The sequence below is a fragment of the Neomonachus schauinslandi genome, chromosome 1 (assembly GCF_002201575.2).
Source record: "Neomonachus schauinslandi chromosome 1, ASM220157v2, whole genome shotgun sequence".
Lineage (NCBI taxonomy): Eukaryota > Metazoa > Chordata > Mammalia > Carnivora > Phocidae > Neomonachus > Neomonachus schauinslandi.
Window position 1 is genome coordinate 206,404,328 of NC_058403.1, and position 17,453 is coordinate 206,421,780.

Consider the following 17,453-nt stretch of genomic DNA (forward strand, 5'->3'; position numbering starts at 1 on the left):
GGGGGGGGGGGGGGGGGGGGGGGGGGGGGGGGGGGGGGCGGGGCGGCAGTGGGCAGCCACATACTTGCAGGTGTTCTCACAGACGATCCCGCTGTTGTACTCATCGGTCCCATCACAGCAGTCTGAGAGCAGAAGCAGGGATGGATCAGACCTGGTGGGGCTCCTCCCTACTCCCCCCACCCACGGTGTGATCTCACTCACCACAAACTCCATCATTGACCCATCTGGAGGAGATGTATAGGGGTTTGTAGCCAGTGTTGGTGCAGTGGAAGCTGCCGTTAGGACAGGCGGCTGTACCTGCGGGAGGGAGTTTTCGGGGTGACCTCAGGCTAACCCATCACACACACCCACCCACAGACAGATCCCCCCGACACGCGTGCACATAGATAGCCCGTGAGGACCACCAATGCGGAGAAAGGGAAGGAAGGGCAGCTGCACACTCAGGGCCTGAAATAAATCTCTCCAACGTTCTCTCCTGCCTCTCCACACCCAGGCCCTCGGAACAGGGCCCGGCCGACTGTTCCATCCCTTGCCTCCACTTCTGTCTTTGCCTGCCCTTCGACCGCACCTTCTCTCCCATCTCTGGGTATTTGCACCTGCGGGCACCTCCATTTTCAGCACACTTCAGGGTTCAGCGGAGCCCTCACTTCCTGACCCCCAGGCTGGGCTCCCCCAGCAGCTGGCAAGCCCTCCTCACCAAACCACTGGCCTCCCCCCCCACTCAACAGGGAGCCATGTGAGGGCAGGACTGGGCCTGTCTTGGTCACCCACCACCACACGGGCTGGCATTTCCCAGGCACTCAAAAAACCTCGAATAAATGAATGAATGAATGAATGAATAAATGAACCGAGACTCACCTGGCTCATCTGAGCCATCCTTGCAGTCACAGTAGTCATCATTGACCTGATCAAAAGGGATGGTGGCAGAACCGTCCAGACAAGTGAAAGGCTTGGACTCATCATAGAAGTGATGGTCTGGGACGGAGGTAAGGGGCTCAGCCCAAGGCAGGAAGAGACCCTCGCAGCCCTCACCCAGCAGCTGAGCATTGCCACCTTCCCTACCCAGAGGCCCCGAAACTGAGGCCGAAGGCTCAAAGTATCTATCCCAGGGGCCAAGTCGGCCCCTCCCACACCCTACCCCCACCTTCAGCCACCTCCAGCGGCGGACTCACTGGTGAGGGAGACGCCCCGGGGCCTCTTGACCTCCACGGCCCAGCACAGGGGCAGCAGCACCGCGAACAGTAACATCCCGCAGAAGCTCGCAGGCCGGAAACAGGTTCTGGGGGGAGGAAGCCGGCTGCGGGGAGAAGGGCTGTGCACCCACGCTGCGGCAAGAAAGGGACGGCGGGTCAGTGGGAGAGGGCTACTTCCAGCCAAAGGAAGTCACCTCTTCCTCCGGCCAATTGGACTCCTCCATCGCTTCCGGGCAATGGGGGCTCACTCTGCTTCCGACACCGGGGGGGTGGGCGGCGGATGGGGGGGCTCGCCCCAGTCTTGCCCAGAGGGAGTCTCACTCTGCTCATATCAATAGTGGGAAGCTCAAAACCCCCGCTCCCTGCCGGGGCGGGGGTGGGGTGGTGAGCTATGCAATTCCCGCCAATTGGCCGAAGGGGTTAACAGTCTCCCATTCTACCGACGAACACCCTTCAGCTGCCCCCAATAAGAAATTGGGGTGACCCCCCCCCCCCCGCGCATTAATTCACCACCTACACGAGGCCGGGGCAAAGGTCAATATCCACCGCGCCCCCAAGCCCAGCAGCCAACCGCTCCTCCAGAAAAAAGAAAGCGGAACTATTTGGGATCCGTCACTTCCGGCATCACGCCGCGCGTGCGGAGCGGCGACCCAAGGGTGCCATGTTGGGAGTGGCAAATGGGGGAGGGGGTGGGCTGGAACCCAGACGGCCATCTTGGGTAGGACTGTGAAGCCTAGAGGGGATCGTTCTGATGGTTCGCGCTTAATGGCGGCGCTCGGTTCCTCCATCTTGGGAGTGGCAGCTTCAGCCGCCGGAAAAGAAGGTTCCTGAAAAATGCCCTGGAAACCCAGCGGAGTGGTGGTGGTGTTGGGGAGAGCTTTAAAAAAAAAAAAGTAGGGGGTGCCTGGCTGGCTCAGTCCTGGAGCGGACTCTTGATCTTGGGGTTGTGGGTTCGAGCCCCATATTGGGTGTAGAGGTTACTCAAAAAATAAAATCTTAAAAAAAAAAAAGTTGGGGCGCCTGGCTGGTTCCGACTTAGACCGTGTGACTCCTTATCTCAGTATTGTGGGTTCCAACCCCACCTTGGGTGTAGAGGTTACTCAAAAATTAAAAAAATTAAAAATTAAAAAAAGATGAGCACGTGACCCCAAAGGGCCATCCTCCCAATATCCAGCAGAGAGGCTTGGCCAGCCCGCCATTGGGCCGCCCCTCTGCACAGCGTTAGCCAGTGAAAGCGGTGGTGTGGAACGCGGGCGGTTTCCATGGGAACACTGGAAGAAGGAGGGGGCAGAGGTTACCCAGCAACCGGGAGATGCTGCGAGGCCCCGCCAAGCGGTCGGAAAGTGCATTCTCCCAGAACCCGGGGAACCCGCGCTGACGGATCCAGGACAGGAGCAATTTTACACCCTAATCCCCAGGGACCCTAGGCCCCAACCCAGTCATGACTTCTCCCCTGTGCTGGGCGGCCTCCACCAACATCCCGACTTCTCAGGACCAGGTTTCGACCTCCGCCAAGGTCAAAGGCAGTCAGACTAAGGCTCAGCACCACCACTCCCAAGTGAAGGGTGTGGCCCAGGCCTGGCTCCCACTGCATTCCAAGGCTGGACACCTCCATGCTCGAAAGGGGAAGTCCGCTGTGCACACGCAGGTGGCAGAGTTACAAAGGAAGATACAACTGTTAGGTAAGATGGCTTGAAAGGGCACAAAGAATCAGGAGTCAACAGTGTCCACCCAGCCCTCCGACCACGCACGGTGTGACAAGGGCCTTCCACCGGCCTTCGTCCAGGTGACCAGTTTCTGGAGGCAAAAACTCATACTTGTTTGTGGTTTTCCTCATCTCTCTTATGAAATCTTTCCTGGGCTCAGAACCAACTAAACTGTGTTTCATACTTTTGTGTAATTTCAACCCCTCTACCACGCATGGGGGTGGTGGGGGGGGGTGGTGGTAAAGAGCATAGATTCTAGAGCCAGATTTTCTGGGTTCAAATCTTGGCTCTGCTCTGCATAAACTGTTTGATCTTAGGGGACTATGAGTAGCCTAATTGCTCTCAGTTTCTCTATTCGTAAAATGGGGACAATAAGAGAACAACCCCGTAGGTAGTTGAAATGTATAAAGTGCTTAGAACAGTGACTGGCACATAGTAAAGCACTATAAAGTGCAAACTGATGTTTCTCAATGGAAGAGGGCCATTTTGCTCCCCAGTGGACATTTGGCAATGCCTGGAGACATTTTTGATGGTAACCTTGTTGGGGAGGGAGGGGTGTGATACTAGTCATCTAGTGGGCAGAGGCCAGGGATGCTGCTCAACATCTGACAATTCATAGGACAGCTCCAAACAAATAATTATCCATCCCAAATATCAGTCGTGCCAAGGTTGGGAAATTCTGATGTGAACCATTATGAGAACTGTTTCGTTATTACTAGAAGGTAATCTTGCGCAGTAGTTGAAGGTATGGGCTCAGGAATCAGACTTCTTATGATCTTGAACAATCTAATAAGCCTGAGCCTCATTCTTCTCATCTGTAAATGGGTATGATATGGATATGTACCTGATGACATATGGTATTTGAGACCTGGAAAGTTCTTTGTCCAGCATCGAGTATATAATAAATGTTCAAACTAAAGTATTGTTATAATATGAAGTCAATGATAACAAAAACAGCTTCCCTCTGGAAAGCCCCCAACCCCCTGACACTCTGCTTGTGTACCTCGCATGACCTCAGAGGGTGACCGGAAGGCCTTTTACGAGAGCACCCAGTGGAACATCAAGAAGAATCAGGAGACCATCAACCAGCTCCATGAGGAGACCAGGGTGCTCCAAGTACAGCTGACAGACCTGCTCCAGGTGAGGGTGCTGAAGTGGGCGAAGGGTTTCCAGGAGTCAGGGCAGCATCCCCAGGGGGCAGGGTGCTGCCTCAGGTCCGGATGGTCTGGGTGAGTGGTGACTGGGCTCCTCTCCTTGCAGGGAGATGAGAAAGTGGTCCAGGCAGTGATTCGGGAGTGGAAGTCAGAGAAGCCATACCTGAAGAACAGGACAGGACAGGTTTGCACCACCCCACTCCACTGACCCTCTCCTTTCATTTCCAGCTTGTGTCCCCTCCCCGCTGGACTCCCTGTCTCATCTCACCGTCTCCAATCCTTTCTCCCCACCAGCTGGCGTTCACTTATTCACTCAACTAATCTTTATCACACACTGACTGTGTTAGGCATGGTATTCGGTATTGGTGACTATGTAGTCAAAAAAAGAAAAGAAAAAAAAAAAACAGATCAATCTCCACTGCCCAAACTTCATATCCTAGTGGGGAAAAGGGAATGCAGGAAAAAACAAAACAAAACAAAACAACAAAAACACCAAGAACAAATGCAGAAACAAAGTAATTTCCAGTAGTGACAAGAAATGAATAAAGTAGATAGATAGGGGCAGAGGTTTGCACCTTATTTTTTTTTAAAGGTTTATTAACTTACTTGAGAGAGAGAGTACACAAGCACGAGCGGGGGGGGGGGAGGTGCAGAGGGAGAGGGGAAGCAGACACCTCACTGGGCAGGGAACCCGATGTGGGCTCCATCCCAGGACCCCGAGATCATGACCTGAGCTGAAGGCAGACACTCAACCAACTGAGCCACCCAGGCACCCCAAGGAGTTTGCACTTTAGATTGGGGTGGGAGTGGGGAGTCAGCAAAGCCCCCTCTCTCTAAAAAGTTGATATTTGAGCTGAGAATGAGACAGGCAGGAAATGATTTGGGGAAAAGCTATCCAGGCAGAGGGAACAGCAAGTGCAAAGTCCCTGAGGTGGAAACAAGGGAGTAGAGCATTGGAGACACAGCCTGGCCAGTGTGGCTGGATGGGAGTGCATGAGTGGGGCTCTGTAGGAGATGAGATCAAGAGGGTCAGCAAGGGGGCACTTGGGTGGCTCAGTGGGTTAAGTCTCTGACTACAGTTCAGGTCAGGATCTCGGGGTCCTAGAGTTGAGCTCTGTGTCGAGCCCTGGAGTCTGCTTGTCCCTCTGCCGCTCCCACTCATGCTCTCTCTCTCAAATAAATAAATAAAATCTTTACTTAAAAAAAAAAAGAGGGTCAGCAGCGGCTGAACCTTCCAGCAGGCTTAACTGGCCAAGACGAAGAGTTCAGATTTTATGACGTGAAGTGTGAGGAAGAAGTGGGAAGTCAGGTGGAGGTCCTCCAGGTGAAGATGGTGTTGGCCGCACTTAGACAAAAGTGGTGGAAATAGGAAGAACGAGGTAGCTCCAGGAAAAACTTTGAAACAGAACAAAGCATTGCTAACGAATTGAATGTAGGTGGGATGGAAGAAGAGAAGGTGAGGAGGACATCGAGCTTTTGGACTTGAGCATCAGGAAGGACCAAGCTGCCGTGTGCTGACATGGAGAAGATTCAAGGAGGGCAGACTTGGGGAAAGATCATGTACTCAGTTTTGCACATGATGGTTTTGTGGTGCCTGTGGAGACGCCTGGAAGGTGGTGTAGATATGGGTATATGAGCCTGTAGTTCCGGGCGTTGGGGTGGGGTGGTGGGGGGGTAAATTTGGATGTTTTCAGCTCTGGTGAGTTTTCAAACCCTGAGCCTAGATAGGTCCATCAAGGGGGTGGGTGTGAACAGAGGTGAGAAGCGCTTGAGGCTGGCCAAGAAAATGGAGAAGGGGCAGCCAGGGTGGAAAAGTGGGGATTGGGGGGGGGTCCTGGAAGCTACCAAAGTTTACGATCTGCAGGAGCAGGAGCAGGGGATCAGCCGGGTCAGATGCCGCTGAGCCCAGGGAGATGAGAAACAAGATATGGGAGAAGAAAGGGAGGAAGGCTTAGGTGGGAGGGTTCAGGCTGCCGCTTGGGCTCGCCTCCCTCCAGCAGGCCCTGCAGCACCTGGACCACCGGCTGAGTGAGAAGGTGAAGCAGCTGAATTTGCTGCGGCACCAGGTGGGGGTGCGGCGGAAGTGGCTGGATGAGCTCCAGCTGCAGCACAGCCTCCGCGAGCTGGAGATGGCCGAAGCGCGAAATGGCAACACAGAGGTGGCCAAGGTGAGGCCGTTGAGGAGGGGTGGGGGCTGGGGGTGGAGATCCTGGGGAGAATTTGAGAGGGGAGGGGACTCAGCCCAGCCTTGCTTCCCTCTAGACCATGCGGAACCTGGAGAACCGCCTGGAGAAGGCCCGGATGAAGGCGGAAGAGGCCGAACACATTACCAATGTGTATCTGCAGCTCAAGGCCTATCTCCAGGTAGGGACCAGGGCGGCTTGGGGGTGGGGTGGAGGCAAGTGGGAGGGCCAGCCTGCCGAGGGACATCGGTCACAGGCCTGTCCCACCCCCCCATCCCCACCCCCCAGGAGGAGAGCCTTCACTTGGAAAACCGGCTGGACTTCATGGAGGCTGAGGTGGTGAGGGCAAAACGCGAGCTAGAGGAGCTGCAAGTGGTGAACCAGGAGGCGTTAAACGCCCAGGATATCGCCAAGGTGCCAGCCTGCCAGGCCCGGGGGTTCCTGCCCAGACGCCGTGGTCTCCTGGCCCCAGAATCTGAACCCCAGCTGTCCCCGAGCTCCTTCCGCCTATCTCCCAGGACCCCGCAGCCTGGCCCAGCTGTCTGAAGTTGGGCTGGCCGCTCCGGCCCTGAGCCTCGGTAGGTACCAGCTGGTCCTGCTGTCCTCCGGCCCTTCCTCCAGAACCAGCTGCAGTATCTGGAGGAGACCGTGTTCCGAGAGCGCAAGAAGCGTGAGCGCTACATAACCGAGTGCAAGAAGCGCGCGGAAGAGAGGAAGCTGCAGAACGAACGCATGGAGCGCAAGGTGGGCGTACCCAGGGGTGCCGGGGTGCAACTCCAGCCCGCCCCAGCCTAGGCCTGGCCCTGCCGGTCCGGCCACACCCCTGCGTCGAGCAATACCCTAGACCTTCCCCGCTTTTGACATTTCTCTGGACTCCGCCCCCACCTCCACTTGGTGCCCAGGGCTCCTCCCACTTCCCTGACCCCGCCCTCCCGCCTCAGATTTCCTTGTTTGGAGGAGCCTCCAGACCGCCCCTCACTCACCGGTCGTCCCCATCCATCCCCACCTGATGACCACCCCCCCTCCTAAATCTGATCCTGCCTCTAGCCCGCCCCTTACTCGAGGCCCCGCCCCCTCCCTTGACCCCCGCCTCTTTGCCCTGCCTCTGAGGCTGCCCATCGCTGACCAACCCTTTCCTGCTCTCCTGACCCCAAGCCTTTACCCTGGCTCCCCAGTCGGGCCCCGCCCCCTCCCGGCCCCCTGTCCCGTTACCCTTCTCTGGCCTCTACCCTAAATCCTTGCCTGAGAGCTGACTCCCGCCCCGACCTCAACCTGTGAGCAGACCCAGCGTGAGCACGTGCTGCTGCAGTCCGAAGATTCGACCCAGGACAACCTGCGCGCCAAAGAGGAGGAACTGAGGCGGCGCTGGAGCATGTACCAGACTGAGATGCTTTTTGGCAAGGTCAAGGACGCCACCGGCGTTGCCGAAACCCACGTGAGTGCTGCCCTCTAGTTCCGCTCAAACTGAGTCCGGGCCAGTGAAGCCAACACACCCAGCCTCCCCTTTCTGCTGGCTCAGTTCTTCAGCACACAAACCTGCTCTATTCGTAGAAGACACTCCTCCCTCCTCCAGTTATTGCCCCGGTTTTCTGCTGCTCCTCACAGCAAAACCCACACGAGCTGTCTACCGTCGCCGTCAGTCCCTCTCCTGTTCGCTGTTATGCGGGCGCTAACTTCCTTGGCGTGTCAGCTCTGTGAGAAGTGCGAGTTTGGTCTCTCCTGTGTCTCCAGTCCCTGTAACATGGTCTGGGGCACAGTAGACTGCCCAGTGCTGCTCTCAGACCCTGACAGGCGGGGCCCCTGCCCTGGGTCCTGCGCTTTGCAGCATTTTCCTTGCAATTTGCTAAGACCCTCATGTTTCCCGCTGGCAGATGCTGATCCCACTGGACCCCAGTCCAGTTTCTCCCCTTTGGGCACTCTCCCACTGCTACTTCTCCCATAGGGTAACCCCGGACGGGTTCTGGGACTCCGGGCTATGGGGTCATCTGGGGCACTGTGGCCCAGCACCTTTCCTGAAATTGGCCTGGTGGGCAGATAGCTCCCGAGATTGGCCATATTTCCTCAGTGGATTGGGCGAGATTCACCATCACAATGTGGAGGGCAGGTTGATTTCGGAAAGCAACGATGCTCACTGCTACCCTGCACCACACGGCGATTTGGGCTGATTGAAATTCCTTATATGGACAAGGGCCCTGCAAAAATTAAGTCGGGGGCTGCACATCCTTGAGGCAGCTCTGAGTCTGACTCACAGCGTCCCTAAACGTCATCGCTGCGCAGAAGCCAACCAGCTTAGGCCATCTGTCCTGCGTGCCCAGGGGAAAGGAAGAGGCGGTGCACACAGGCCTGCCCAGGCCTCCCTCTGACTGGGGCTGGGGGGCCTGCAGGCGGTGGTGAGGCGGTTCCTGGCACAGGGCAACACCTTCACGCATTTGGAGACGCTCAGGAGCGCTAACGAGCAGTCGCTGCTCAGGCTGAAGCAAGAGAAGCAGCGGTTGCAGCGAGAGCTGGAAGACCTCAAGTACTCAGGGGAGGCCACGATTGTGAGGTGAGGCCCCAGTGCCCAAGGGAGAGATTCCCCCCACCCCACCCCCCGCTCCGAGGCGCTCCAGTGGTGACCCCCCCACTGCCTGTAGTCAGCAGAAGCTGCAAGCTGAGTTGCAGGAGCGCCTTAAGGCGGAAGAGCAGCGGCGTATTGAGGCACAGGATCAGCTGGAACGTGCCACGCGGGCGATACAAATGACCAAGGAGGGCCTTGAACACCTGGCGGGCAAGCTGAACCACATCACACTGGTAGGCCTCACCCCCAGGAAGCTGAGCCCAGAGCCTCCCGCAGCCCAAGGAGGGTGGGGGGTTCCTGGCCCAACTCAAGGAGACCGACCCTCTGCCCTGTCCAGGATGTCAGAGGCCCGCCTACACTCCTCTCCACCCCATGTCCCTGCGGGGAGACCCCGTTACTTCTCAAAAGGCCCAGGACTTCAGAGACCCTTTTCCATCTTCACGGGAAAGTCCCACCTTGTCTCCCCACTCCAAACCTCAGAGACCCCACTGCAGTACTTGGGCGGCCTGAGACAGGGGGAGCCCCACCCTGAGCGCCTCAGAGTCCCATTTCTTCCGAAAGTAATCCCCGAAATGAGTTGTTATCCCCTTCCCCCACTAAAACCCTTCGTTCCACCCAGTGTCGTTTGTCTCTAGAGTTCAGAGGCCCCGCCCCACAGGGGATAGCACCAACCCTGTTGATGGTCCCTCACCTTCAAAAGCCTAGCTCACGGGAGGGGGGAGGGGGTAAAGTCCCGCCCCCAGTGGAACACGCCCCAGGGGCCCGCCCCCTCCGGGCTGACTCGGCTCCGCCCCCACCGCAGGTGGACGGCCGCTTCGCCGGAAAGGTGCTGGATCCCCAGGCAGCTGACTATCTGCCAGACCTGCTGGGCCTCGTGGAAGAAAAGCTTCTGAAGCTGCAGGCACAACTCGAAAGCCACGACGTGCCAGCGATGCTGCGCCATCTCGCCGACCAGGAGGTGCGAGTACAGCCAGAGGACGGGGCTGAGGATGCAGGCGCTGGGGCAGAAAACCGGGGAGCCGGGGGCACCCCTTGGGAGACCAGGGAGGCGGCCTATGGGTGGGAAATGAGCTTTGGGACAACGTGTGAGGTTTGAGGAGCCAGGAGAGCTTCCAGACGGTCCGCAAGGCCAGTGGGCAGGGCTGGGGAGTGTGTGTGTGCGCGCGCGGGGGTGGGGGGCGGGGGGAATCAAGGGGCGGGACCCCAGAGATCAGGGGCGGTCTTACGGGTCAAAGGGGCGGGGTTGGGTATCCGGGTGCGCTCTAAGAACGAGTAATTCAGCTGGGCTCGAGAAAAACTAAACTGGAGGAGTGGGCAGAGGTGTCATGTGGAATCAGGGTATATCCTAGAATGGGGTAAGGAGGAGGGGATACAGGACTTCCCTGCAGCCTCTACCCCACCCACTCTCTTGTCTCCCGCTCCCTCCCCCCCTCCCCCAGTTCTACTCCACCCTGGAGGGCAAGCTGCCCGTGCACAACACCCGCATCGCCCTGCCCCTTGCCAGTCTCAAGGACAAGTTCTTCGGTCAGTACGGTCAGGGAGAAGAGGCGGGGCTGGGGGCCCAAGCCAACCGACAGAAAGTGGTCCGAGGCCTGGCATGGGGCCAATTTGGGGGGTGGGGCCGAGTTGGGAGGGTGGTGAAGGCTGGGAAGGGAAATCTGAGACAAGAGTGGGAACCCGGATCCCCTCATTGCCCTGCGCAGACGAAGAGGAGAGTGAGGACGAAGACAACGACGTGGTGAGCCGTGCGGCGCTTAAGATTCGTTCCCAGAAATTAATCGAATCCCGCAGCAAGAAACGCAGTCGCTCGAAGAAGACCTAGACTCCCCCTTGCGTCCACCTGGCGCTTCCGGGCCCTTGCGGAGCTCCCAACCTCTCTGGGTCCAGCCTCAGGCCCACGGGCCCCTTCAAGGGCTAAACGCAGGCGGGACAAGGGAGCAGAACGGGCGGTGGCGCCCGGAGTAGAGAAGGGGGCCGGGCCACCGGATGTTCCCACGGTAAATCTACCAAGGCGAGCCTGTGCTGGCCTCAGAATCGCGCAATAAAGGTCACCAACCAGCCCCCTGGGTATTTGCCTCTCCTTGACCCTGCACCTCTTCAAAGACAGCTGCCCCTAAATTCCAGGGCCCAGACTCCACCTTCTCTGACCTGGGGAGTAAGGACTCCCCATCAACTGCGGACACAGATTGAACACCCCCACCTCCAGGATAATAAGAGATACTCCCACACCTGGAGTGAAACAGCCCTCCCCATTTGAGGACAGGGTACTCTTCTCCCCGGGGACGCAGACTGGCCCCGCACTTAGCTACACACACTAGCTCACCCCCACCTGGAGACACAGAAAAGAACCCTTCCCTGGGGGAGAGAGGTGTCCTTTCTCCTGGGCACAGATTGATATACACCTACAGGGAGACCCGGGACCTCACCTCCGTGGGCCTGGGCTGGGCGCTGGGGTCCCCAGCTGGGGGCGTCCGAGAGCCACGGGGCCCGCCCCGCCCCTGCACGGCCCGGTGGCCCCGCCCTGCCTCGCGGGCCCCAACTCCCGGCCACTGCCCGCCGCCCGTTGGCCCTTCCGCCTCACTCAGTCACGCCGAGGAGCGGGACGGGCACAGGCCATGGATCGGACAGCGGGCAAGGAGCTCGCCCTGGTAAGGGGACCAGGGGTCCCGGACCCCACATCCCTAGCGACCCTGAGGTCCAAAAACCCCAGGTCCCCGCCTTCCGGGCCCTATCTCCCCGCAAATCGGACCCTTCATACCGGCCCGGGAGTCCCAACCTTGGACCTCCCGGCCCCTGCTCCCAATGAAGTGGCTGATCCCGCTTAAGGATGGGGGGCGTCTCTGAGCTCATCTACGGGAGGGGACAGAGACCGACTCCGTGAGCCTGAACCCTGGGACGTCCCCAAATGCCATTCCATCCTCTCAGGACCAGGGCGGAGGTGCCCGCGGCGCCGAGGGGACTGCCCTAGCCCGGGACCCCGCCCCGAGTCTCGCTGAGTCTGACTGGGAAGGGGGGGATAGTGCTAGAAGGACCGGCTTGAGTCCGTGCGGGAGAGGGGGGCCGATGTCCCGGGGCCCGTCCCCCCGCGGCGCCCTGAGCCGGTCTCCGCGTCCAGGCGCCACTGCAAGACTGGGGCGAGGAGACCGAGGACGGAGCGGTGTACAGCGTCTCCCTGCGTCGTCAGCTCAGTCAGCGCTTGAGCCCCGGGGCAGGGCCCGGGGGCAGCCAGGTGAGGCCAGGGTTGGAGGGTGGAGCGGGGCGGGAGGCGACCAGGTGAAGGCGGGGCCTGGAGTGGAGGGGCCTGGAGGTAAAGAGGCGAGGGCAAAGCCGAGGGGCGGAGCTGAGGCCCGAGGGAAGGGCGGGGCTTACAAGCGCCCAGGTAAGGGTCGAAAAGCCCCTGGGGGCGGCCAGGTGAATGCGGGGTCGATGAATGAGCCTGCCCGCGGGCCGCCCGGTTCCGCAGCGGGACCTGGGGACTAAACTGGACGGCAGGGCCCAGGTCGGCCAGGTTTAGTGGGGCGGAGCTGGAGGGGAGGGGTGGTCTTTAGAAGCCGCCGGGTGAGAGCCGGCTGGGGTGGAGGGCTGGGAGCAGCCTGGGACCGGGAGTGACTAGCGAAGCGCGGCTGGGGAGCTGGGAGCAGCCTGGGAGGGCCGAGTGAGCGAGGGCACGGGGCGGGGCCTGGGGGGACAACGGTGTCCAGGGCGGATTGCGAGGGTCATTCGGGTATGGAGCAGAATCTTGAATCCAGGAGGCGGGGTTCAGAGAAATGGGCAAGATCAGATGCAAGAGCGGTACTTAGCGATGGGCGTGATTGGAAAGGGGGTGCTCTGGGGGCCGCTCCTGGTGTCTCTTTGCCGCCCCCTTGCCCGGCAGGCCCCCAGCCCCGCTGCGGATGCCTTCCTCCATTACCGCACGAGCAAGGTGCGGGCGCTGAGGGCGGCGAGGCTGGAGCAGCTGGTGCGGGAATTGGTGTCTGGAGACCACGAGCAGGACCCGGGCTTTGTGCCTGCCTTCCTGGCCACCCACAGGGCCTTTGTGTCCACCGCCCGTGTGCTGGGCCTTCTCCTGCCACCACCACCACCGCCCCTGCCTCCAGGGTCAGTACCCACCGGAAATCTCCGTGTTCCCACCCCCAGACTCTCACCTGGGTGCTCGATCAGGCATTCCCTTCCCCTAAGCACCCCCCAGCCTCCCTCTTCACCTGATGGGGGAGTTGCTTTTCCCAGGATAGAGATCAAGAAGACAGAGGGAGGAGGTCTGCGTGTCAACAAGAATTTAAGGTTGGTCTCCCATAGGTGAGGGTGGGGGTCCTAGACGTCCAAGGTCACGTCTGAGGTGTAGGGGCTCCCAAGGTCCAGAGCTCCGGGCTGGTCTCTGACCCCCCCCCCCCCGGCCAGGGCTGTGGTGTCCGTGCTGGGCTCCTGGCTGCGGGATCACCCTCAGGATTTCCGGGATCCCCCTGCCCACTCGGACCTAGGCAGCGTCCGCACATTTCTGGGCTGGGCGGCCCCAGCAGGGCCTGAGGCCCAGGAAGCAGAGAAGCTGCTGGGAGATTTCCTGGAGGCTGAGCGAAAGCAGGAAGAGGAGCAGCCTGAGGCATGGGCAGGTGAGGGGCAGGGGACCCGGAGCAGGCCTTTCCCTGCCTGATCTGTCCTCCAGGGGCCTTCTCCCCTCACACAGTGACAGAGCTTGGGCAAAGTTCTTAACCCCGTCTGAGCCTTAGTTTCCCCACCTGTATAATGGGGGTATTGACCCTTTGTCTAACATATCAGCATTTGTCTCGCACTCCCCCCTACACCTCCATCCTAACTACAAAAATACTCTGCCATTGGGTCAGATGCTCTGTTTCTAGCTACAACTCATTCCATTGCTACTTACCTCAGGAGCCACGGAGACCTGGGTTCAAATCCCAGTTCTGCCATTTGTGCTGACTGTGTGACCTTGGATAAGTCACTTCACTCTCCGAGCCTCTGTTTCCCTATCTGTGAATTGGGGGTGATAATAGTATTTCCCTCATGGACCTCTTTATTCATTCAACAAATAGTTAGCTACTGGCTCTTGGCATATAACTGGACAGGAGCTCCCAGTTCCCTAGGGAAGACAACAGTAAACCAGTAAATAAGTAAACAATGAGGGCTTGGTGAATAGTATTATTTTCATCATTGTTATCACAGATTCTTACTTATTCGAATCTACCACTTAAAGTGAAAAGACATAAGAACCCATACTGATATTTTCCTGTAAAGTATCAGCAAACTATCTGGTCCTTTATAGAGTTTGCCAGCCTCTGTTGCAGAGAGCTTTTGGGGAGAGGGAAAAATATGTACGTACTTCATTCAGGTCTCTGTTCAACTTGTCCATTTCTCTGATCTCCAAGCAAATATATCCTCCCACTCTGCATCCTTGCCTGCCTTATTTTTCTGCATAGCACTCATTGGCCTTGTCCCTGACTCTGTCCCCAGGGACAAACCAAGATTTGTTGATTGAATAATTGCATCCTGCTTATAAGGTATCATCTTTCATCCATCTGTGTTTGACCTGATCCCGATCTCAAAAGCATCTAAGTCCCTAATCCCCGTCCTTTAATCCTCAGATTAAAGTGGCCACATTCCTCTCTGCTTTACAAAGCAGCAGCCACTTCTTTCTCCCTGGTGACAAAATCTCAGTTATTTATATATATTTTATCCCTCTGTCTTCCCCCTTGGTTTTTAACGTTCTTTCTTCCTCTGCCTGCAGGATTTCACCAGCTGATTCCAAGTCGGTAGAGCCACTCAGTCCAATGGGGTAGCTGCTAGCCGCATTATTGAAATTGAACTCAAAAACTTCAGTTCCTTGGTCACACTAGCCACATTTCTAGTGCTCAGTAGCCACATTGGACAGCATGGGTAGAAAATATTTCCACCACTGCAGAAAATTCTGTCGAAAGTACCAGCCTAGGATATGAGTTCTTGAGGTCAGACGAGTACCTGAACATTCACTGGACACCTACTGTGTGCCCTGCTCTGGAATATACTTTTATTTTAACATCTTTATTTGGGGATTACTTTTTACTATGAAAAATTGCAGACATACAGAAAAGTAGAGAGAATAGTATAAAGAATACTCAGACACCCATTGCTCATTTTCAACAATTATGAATTTGACACAAAAATTTTTTTTCAGGATGATTTGAAGACAAATCCCCAACTTACGTCACTTCACACGTACTTTGCTACCCACCTTAATTAACAACTTTTTTTTTAACATAACCTCGTGTGCACAATCATTTCCAAAAAATCAGCAATAATTACTTAATATCAAAAATTACCCAGTCCTGGAGTGCCTGGGTGGCTCAGTGAGTTAAGCGTCCAATTCTTGATTTTGGCTCAGGTCATGATCTCAGGATCATGAGATCGAGCCCCGAGTCAGGCTCTGCACACTGGGTGTGGAGCCTACTTAAGATTCTCTCTCTCTCCCTCTCCCTCTGCCCCTCTCCACCCTGCTCTCTCTCAAAAAAACAAAAACAAAAAAACCCAAAACCCAATCCAGATTCAAATCCCACCATTGTCCCTAAATTGTCTTTTTTTACACTTGTTTCTTCGAAATCCAAACATCTATTCAAGGCACTTGGTCTTTCATTTCTTAGGTCTCTTTTATTCTATGACAGTCTCCCTTTGTCTTTTGTTTAATGTCATTAAGGGAAAAAAAATGGATCATTTGTCCAGAGGAGTGTCTCACCTTCTCCGTTTACCTGTTTGCTGTCTCATGGTGACACGTTTCATGTTGGTGAACAACGCTGGTAATTTCCAAACAAAACAGAGCCCAGACTTTGGCAGTTCTTGCATTCCTGGAGCCAAACTAATGAGTGTTTATGAGCAAGATAGTTGGGTTCTAGGTGCAGATTATGGTAAACAGGTTTTCCAAGGACACAAGTGTCTTGGAGGGACGCTTGGAGGCTGAGCGAGGCACAAATTCACTGTGCAGGTCGGCCCCCTTGTGGCAGATTTCAACTTCAAAATGTCCCCTAGGGGGCGCCACCATAGAATCCCACTACGGAGAAATCATTCCTATTACTGAGTACTTTATAGCTGTCTAGTATGTATGATCTCTGATTTTTTTAAAAATCCAGATGAAGAAATCAAGGCACACAGTGGTTGAAGAGTTTGCTTTAGTTCACATAGCAAGCCCAGGGGACAAGTTTGGATTTGAACTTGGGACTGACAATAGCCTTCTCTTAACTACAAAGTTATACCACCTCTCACCACAACAATAGCGCAGACAGAGCTTACTTTAATATAGGTTCAAAACCAAAACCACCTAATTTCTCCTCTAGCCTTTAAGCACCTGGCTTCAAATCCCTGCCCTGCCATTTCCTGAAGGTGTGACTTAGGGTAAATTGTTCCTGCCTCAGTTTCCCCATCCGTGGGAGGTGGATAATAGTACTTCCCTCACTGGGTTAGGGTGGATTATCACCTTAGGTGCTAAATGAACGTTACCATTGCTCTGACACCCTTAAAAATACCCGGGGAGGGCGCCTGGGTGGCTCAGTTGGTTAAGCGACTGCCTTCGGCTCAGGTCACGATCCCGGAGTCCCGGGATCGAGTCCCGAATCGGGCTCCCTGCTCGGCGGGGAGTCTGCTTCTCCCTCTGACCCTCCCCCACTCATGTACTCTCTCTCTCTCTCATTCTCGCTCTCTCAAAATAAATAAATAAATCTTAAAAAAAAAAAAAATACCCGGGGAAGTTTCCGTTTTGCAGATAAGGAAAGTGAGACTCAGAGACACCAAGGAACCTGTCCAAGGTCACACAGCCAGTCCTGGATTCAAACTTGAGAGTTTTTAACCCCCGTCTAATACTCCCTCAGGACCTCTTGGAGCTACCCAGACCCCCCGCCCAGATTCCCCGGAAGGCTGTTCAGAAGAGGAGGAAGGACTGGTGCGTGAAGGCCCTGAGCTCCTAGACTTCGGTGTAGACGAAGTGGCCGAACAGCTGACGCTGCTGGACGCGGTGAGCACTGGGGCGGGGCGCGGTTGTGGGGCAGATTCCGTAGAGCACAATCCTACCCACCTCCCCACCCTCCCCACCTCCCTCCACCCAGGAGCTCTTTTCGCGCGTGCGGCCCTGCGAGTGCCTGGGCTCCGTGTGGTCACAGCGGGACCGTCCGGGGGCCACGAGCGCTGCCCCCACGGTGCGCGCCACCGTGACCCAGTTCAACATGGTGATCGGTTGCGTGCTGGGCTCCGTGCTGGGAGAGCAGGGCCTGGCAGCCCCACAGAGGGCGCAGCGGCTGGAGAAGTGGATCCGCGTCGCCCAGGTGCGCCTCGGCAAGGAAGGAGACGTGGGGGCGGGGCATGGGGGTGGGGACGAGGCCTGGTGAGAGGCAGGGGACAGGAGGTGGAAGGCAGGAGACAAGGGTCTGGGAATGAGGGGAGGATTGGGGTTAGGAGGTGCCCCTAAGGGAAAGCCTAGGAGGGGCCCAGGGCTGGGGGCGAGGTGCTGAGGGACGCTGGGTGGGTCTAGGGATAAGAGGATGGGATGGGGGATGGGGGTAATGGGGAGGGTGGGTTGGAGGAGGAACCAATGCCCAGAGAAGGTGGCGGTGGTCCCGAGAGAGAGACTGGGTGGGGGCGGGTCAAGAGCCTCAAGGCTGAAGAAGAGAAAGAAACGGGGGGGGGGGGGG

General features: G+C 56.8%; 3 protein-coding genes across 6 annotated transcripts in view; 2 read left to right on the forward strand and 1 right to left on the reverse strand.

Annotated features, from left to right (window-relative positions):
• The window catches only part of PRKCSH (protein kinase C substrate 80K-H), an 11,420-nt gene extending 9,634 nt beyond the window's left edge, over nt 1–1,786 (reverse strand). For both annotated transcript variants that reach the window (XM_021705123.1, XM_044913896.1), the window contains exons 1-5: nt 1,711–1,786; nt 1,173–1,325; nt 859–975; nt 202–297; nt 65–122 (exon numbers count right to left, since the gene is read on the reverse strand). In XM_021705123.1, coding sequence (XP_021560798.1) covers nt 65–122; nt 202–297; nt 859–975; nt 1,173–1,248 — 347 coding nt within the window. In that variant the 5' untranslated portion in view covers nt 1,249–1,325; nt 1,711–1,786. The remainder of the gene's footprint in view (nt 1–64; nt 123–201; nt 298–858; nt 976–1,172; nt 1,326–1,710) is intronic.
• A 542-nt stretch (nt 1,787–2,328) lies between these two features.
• Nucleotides 2,329–10,847, forward strand: ODAD3 (outer dynein arm docking complex subunit 3). 2 transcript variants are annotated; one of them, XM_021705120.2, is made up of 13 exons: nt 2,329–2,875; nt 3,918–4,039; nt 4,160–4,237; nt 6,054–6,221; nt 6,316–6,417; nt 6,525–6,650; nt 6,858–6,980; nt 7,519–7,671; nt 8,621–8,781; nt 8,870–9,026; nt 9,596–9,751; nt 10,233–10,317; nt 10,497–10,847. In XM_021705120.2, exons 1-13 carry the CDS (start codon nt 2,635–2,637, stop codon nt 10,613–10,615), a joined length of 1,791 nt encoding a protein of 596 aa, XP_021560795.1. In that variant the 5' UTR covers nt 2,329–2,634; the 3' UTR covers nt 10,616–10,847. The 2 variants fall into 2 exon arrangements, with proteins under 2 accessions (XP_021560795.1, XP_021560797.1); XM_021705122.2 differs by lacking the exons at nt 4,160–4,237; nt 6,316–6,417.
• A 561-nt stretch (nt 10,848–11,408) lies between these two features.
• RGL3 (ral guanine nucleotide dissociation stimulator like 3) overlaps nt 11,409–17,453 on the forward strand; it is a 12,263-nt gene continuing 6,218 nt past the window's right edge. For both annotated transcript variants that reach the window (XM_021705118.1, XM_021705119.1), the window contains exons 1-7: nt 11,409–11,441; nt 11,909–12,022; nt 12,668–12,891; nt 13,021–13,074; nt 13,192–13,400; nt 16,638–16,780; nt 16,872–17,087. In XM_021705118.1, the coding sequence (XP_021560793.1) occupies nt 11,409–11,441; nt 11,909–12,022; nt 12,668–12,891; nt 13,021–13,074; nt 13,192–13,400; nt 16,638–16,780; nt 16,872–17,087 (993 nt within the window). The remainder of the gene's footprint in view (nt 11,442–11,908; nt 12,023–12,667; nt 12,892–13,020; nt 13,075–13,191; nt 13,401–16,637; nt 16,781–16,871; nt 17,088–17,453) is intronic.

Bases quoted from the DNA above. Each gene is read 5' to 3' on its own strand.
- ODAD3 (XM_021705120.2), top strand. From the start codon at position 2,635: ATGACTTCTCCCCTGTGCTGGGCGGCCTCCACCAACATCCCGACTTCT. The intron at 6,418-6,524 runs GTAGGGACCAGG...CCCACCCCCCAG, and splicing joins AGCTCAAGGCCTATCTCCAG to GAGGAGAGCCTTCACTTGGA. The intron at 8,782-8,869 runs GTGAGGCCCCAG...CACTGCCTGTAG, and splicing joins GGGGAGGCCACGATTGTGAG to TCAGCAGAAGCTGCAAGCTG.